Genomic DNA, 5,487 nt, shown 5'->3' with positions numbered 1-5,487 from the left:
AAATGTGGGAAGTGAGACTTAAATTCAGGTAGATCATCTAAAGGTCAAAGACTTTACCAATGGGCAACCAACCCCACACATATTTTTGTTTTTCTTATTTTCATAGTTTGTTTATGTTATGACCAAACTTCTAACAACAAATTCTACTCTACTCTTACTCTTACTCTGATCTATAAATTTCATAATATTTCGTTGTCAGGATTTGAATCCAGATTTTTTCTTTAAAAAACCAAAGTCTCTCACTTAAGACCAAAGTGGTGATGGCAAACGAAACATACATCATAGAAACTATTTATCCGATCTGACATCAATTGGATAACCATTAAATATATATATGATCAAATAAGAACAGTTATATAACGATGTTGCACCATGACATGATATTGTTTACGTTTTTTGCAGACCCTTTTGTGCGTGATACTGTGTAATATGAAAGTTCTTAACATGGTGTTATTGTTGAGAAATAAGTTATAAGTTGTCACAATCTTAGCTTTGTACATGAGCATATGGAAATTAAGAAAGAGTTACCACCCGATGATAATGTGGGCTAAAATAGAAAAGCTTGATGGGCCAATGTTCTTGATGGGTTGAATATAAATGTTGGGCATATGGAAATTAAGAAAGAGTTACCACCCGATGATAATGTGGGCTAAAATAGAAAAGCTTGATGGGCCAATGTTGGGCCAATAGGAATGGATGCCAACTGTCATATCTAGTTCCATATATCTATATCTACTCAAGAGAGAAGTAGAGTGAGTCAACAACTACTCTTCCAATGGGAGTCTGCCGATTATCGTTACCACCATAGCCCCTCATCATATTCATATGCATATTTGTATTAATCTATAGCAGATTGTTCATCGTTCTACTACCTAGTATTGTACTAAAACCATTTTTTCTTTATTATTCATATAGCTGCTATTTTACTTTTTATTGTTGATGTTAAATCTCATTATCTACTTATTACATAGCAGATTATCAGCTTTTCTATTTATTTCATCAGTTATTTCTAGAAAACATTCCTAAAACTGAATGCATCCTAAACATTTTGGGAACTATGAGTCTTCTAACTTATAACTGAATAGAACATATTTCCAATTAAGGCTACCATAATGACTTGGATCAAAAAAGCCATCCACAATCCGAGAACTTTCGTTCATCTTCCCAAATAGTCTCTCTGAAAACACAGATGTTTTTTAGTATTTGGATGAAGCTTAAATAACTGTTCTGCGACACCGAAAGTCCCTGCTCAGGTCATGGATACATTTTGAATCCAACTGGACAATCCACATGGAAATTTAATCAACATGTCAAACCACATTGATGTTTAACTGAAGAACTAACAATCTTCCCTTTTTGTTTGACATATATTAATAACCCGAACCTTAAAAATGAAAACAAATTCCCTTCGTTAAGAAAGTTAGATTAAAAAGAAGTTATCTTCTCTTGCTGTTAAAAAAAAAAGTTATCTTCTTTTTGATGTTTGGTATTGTTTTCCCAACATAAAAGAGATGTTCAAAGTTTCATTTAATCTGCAATTCTGTGGTATGAAACAGTTATCAAACAACTAAATTTGCATGAAATCACAAAGAACAATTTATAAAGGGTTAAAGTCACCCAAGCATAACGTAAATATACCCATCATTACATTTCCTTTTCAAAATGATCTAACACAAACTAATAATCATTCCGTAAACTACTGCTAGAAACATAGGGGACATCATCAGCCACCATTCTATAGAACTATAGGAGTGGCAGCTAAAATTACTCAAAATTCACAATGGATTATTAAAGACCTTGTAAAATATACAGCTAGTAAAATAGTACTACTCCGTATTATATAAATTTAACAAAAGAAATTTATAATCGATAAGCATACAAAAGAGCATAGGATACCATGGATGCTAACCAAAACCTTGTGGATACTTTTCATAATTACTCTGTTTTATCTTCTTCCAAATCACCATCATCACTGTGAACTGATCTTAGTTCAGTTACGTCTTTAGTTGAGACAGGGGATGGTTTTATAAGCGTTAGAGTATCCTCCTTATCAAATTCTTCACTTCCATCATCAGAGTATGCATATCTGTCCAACAAAATAAAAGTCAATCAAGTGGCCCATTTTAAAGCCCGAGCTTAATATCCATAGACATGTAAACTCCTAAGTCCTAAAGTAAGTGTTTGAGTGACCATAACGATATGAACAATAACATGGCAAGCATTGCAATTCTCTCATTCTAGAGGTGGCAATTTTCAATCCAAAAAAAGGGTCGATCACGTAAAATGGCTCAAATGCCGCTCAGTGTATTTTTCATATAAAATGGTACAAGAACTTCCTACCATAATTCTCTGAAAATGAAGCTGATTATAATTTTGGTTAAAACCATTTTACCTGTTTGACTCATTACCCAACCCACCCAATTTGCAATGATGATAGATATTGCCTAAAAGAGGGAAAACTATATAGAGTAGAGTCATGTCATTTACCTCATTGAATTCTGAGACGGAGCCCAAAGAGCACAGATGACACAGAGAAGAGAGAACGACAGAACGTGCCAGAAGGCAGGGATGATCCAAGCATTTTGCCATTGCTCATTGTATATATCAGTTGACTTAAAATAAAGCTGCAAGAAAGACAATAAAGCACTGTCAAAAGTACATACAATGAAGAACCAGTGTTTGATATCACGATTACAGTAGGGGTTCTGTACTTCTGTTAAGAACTTCTATGTATGTATGCTACAACTCTTGATTATGCACATAAGAAGTATGTAAGATTACATTTGCTGTATGCACAACACGAAGTCTTACCTCATAGCATATCCAGCCCACTGACACAATAACAGCTACAGCCAAAGCATTTGTGAATTTCCTGTATATATCTAGTTTGGCCATCATTCGCTTGGCCTGTCAGATCATATAGCCCATTCAACTTAGTATATCAGTGCCAAGAATAATCACATATTCACATGTGACAGTACATGTTATTGAAGAAAGTGAAAAAAAAAAAAACAAGTAATACTCAATCATCTACATCCTATGTGAAATTTCTCATCTCCTGAATAGAAAAAGCTTAAATGGACTTGTTCAAAATGCATGGGCACAGTTATTCCTTTGTTTCAGAAGATAAAAATTAAAAAAATTGTGAAAAGTTATTGTACTCCCTATTCAGACAAAAGAAGTTGATCTGGATAATATTGACCAGACCTTTAACACTTGCAAATTAAAGAAAAGGCGCATATAAATTTTAAATTTATTAATATAATATCTCCAACGGAAATTTCAGTCTCCCCCTTTCACAAAGCTATAACAGATTTATATCCGAGGTTGCTTAGGGATGTCATATAAAGCATCTTCAAGAGATCTCAAAAAGAATCCATTACCAAGATGTAAAAAATAATAAAAACAGCACGACTTTGGATCTTTGTGAATCGTAGATAAGTGGAATGCGTAAAGAGCAATTACATAACAAAAAATGTATTCATGATGCACAATTACCTGGAGCTTATTCAGAGTGGCAGAAAGGGATGTGAATATCCATAGAACAAAGAATGCATCCAAGACTGCCACGGGGAGAGATAAAAATAACATTGCCTTTCCAGACAGATCACTGACAGCACCAACATGCTCCACCAATTCAAGTACCTCAGAAGCAACAAAAAATGTTCCCCCAAGCATGACAACTTTTGAAGTAAGACCACCCAAGGTTGGCCTAACAACTCCATATCCCATAGCAACAGTAAGAATGATCAAGCGTGAGACAGTGCGTTTAACGGTGCCAAAGGTTACTGCCCATACTGTAATCCCTGTCGGTCGCACTCCACTCTCATTGAACTCTGCATAATCAAAATACCATAATGCCATCTCAAACATTCCCAGTGTTATAACTAATGTTATACAATTCTGCAAGTGAAGAACCTCCTTCCAGAATCTTGCATACTGGGAGAACCAGAAGATCCCAAGGACTAGAAATCCAAGAGACATGAACCCATAGAAGTTCAAAAGAGGTGCCATTCTCCCCGGAAGGTAACCACTGGGATTTTTCCATATCGTTTCCCCTTCCACAACCACATCAGAGAGTCTTGGTTCACAATGCATAAAATACAAATTATACATCCCGGTTCTTGTAATCTGAATAGACCTCGGTTCCAAAGTAGAAGTTTCTTCATTGACCTCGAACGAGACACCAAATACTTCAGGCCACCCAGGATTTGTTGTGGATAAGCGGTGAATAACCTCCCCTTCCTTGCATGCACCCAATTTCGCTAGATCTGCAGTGCAACAGATAGCTCTTTGGCCTCCATAGGCTGAGCCACCAATAGTCTCTCGGTCATCCACCTCAAAAAGAATGGCATATACCAACCCTGAGCTAAAATTTGAAGCCTCTCGAGGCCTTCGAAATACAATCTTCTCAAATCTATGTCCAAACAAAAGTCAGGTCAGATCTGTATATTTTTATCACATCTACAACTAAACTCAATCTTGTACCTCAAACTAATCTCGTTTCATATTTCCACAAACTTACTACTTATAAGCATAAAAAACAAACTGCATAACTTATATGACAATGTACATAACTTCACACACCATTTGTTATCATATTCTATATCGAACAAACAATAGTCTCATCATGCGTAGCAAACTTTCAAATATTCCTATTTATACGTATAACACCTGTTAAGATGACACGGTGACGGAAGATACTGACACGTCTTTGACAGAACTAGGTTAAACAAAAATAGCACAACACTTTAAAGCTGAATACATTTTCGAATTATTAGCCGAAAAAAAACTTACAATTCAATGACACACTATCTATTTCCGAACACGAATAACCTATTACTCTATAACACATCACATCCATCCTTCATCAAACACACACAGATTCAAATCAAATGAAATTATAGAATATTAACTGGTAAGCTAAACGCATTTCAACCTAACTTATTTACTAGTAATAATATAATAAGCATATAAAACAAAAATAAACATCAACTATTCAACTATCAACATAACTAATTATTTATAATATAAGATATGATAATAAGAATAGAAATAGTAGGAAAAAAGCATACCGAATGTAAGCATCGCCATTAGAAGAAGAATTAGAATTAGTGGAAGAATGAGAGAAATAGATGCCTTCACTGCCGCCATGGATAACAAACGCATTTCCTTTTTTAATGAATTTATCTCCGGCGTAATTATGAACAGATGCCTCTACGTATATAGCCGCCCTTACTAATAATAGCAACGATATAATCGCCGTTGTGAAGGATGAATTTAGTAACGACCGCATTGCTATAATTTAACTGAATTAATTCAGATCTGAATTGGAAACACGCAGATCTGAATGAGTGTGTGCTAGTGACTAGTATGAGTGAGTATAGTCAATTGTGAGTGAAAAAAAGAAAGAGAGACACACGGAGAGAGGGAGAGATCTCGGGGGTGATAGATGTAATGAAAAAGAATTACTCCGTATTTCTTCCT

At 35.0% G+C, this 5,487-nt stretch overlaps 1 protein-coding gene across 1 annotated transcript; it reads right to left on the bottom strand.

Annotated features, from left to right (window-relative positions):
• Positions 1–1,624: 1,624 nt before the first annotated feature.
• On the bottom strand, positions 1,625–5,487 carry LOC122608061 (transmembrane protein 87A). The gene is made up of 5 exons (XM_043781147.1): positions 5,076–5,487; positions 3,499–4,417; positions 2,812–2,907; positions 2,488–2,624; positions 1,625–2,086 (listed from the first exon to the last, which is right to left on the bottom strand). Exons 1-5 carry the CDS (start codon positions 5,294–5,296, stop codon positions 1,936–1,938), a joined length of 1,524 nt encoding a protein of 507 aa, XP_043637082.1. The 5' UTR covers positions 5,297–5,487; the 3' UTR covers positions 1,625–1,935.

Source organism: Erigeron canadensis, chromosome 7 (assembly GCF_010389155.1).
Source record: "Erigeron canadensis isolate Cc75 chromosome 7, C_canadensis_v1, whole genome shotgun sequence".
NCBI classification, from domain to species: Eukaryota; Viridiplantae; Streptophyta; class Magnoliopsida; order Asterales; family Asteraceae; genus Erigeron; species Erigeron canadensis.
Note: the sequence above shows the minus strand (reverse complement) of the source record. Positions and strands in the feature narration are given on the sequence as shown.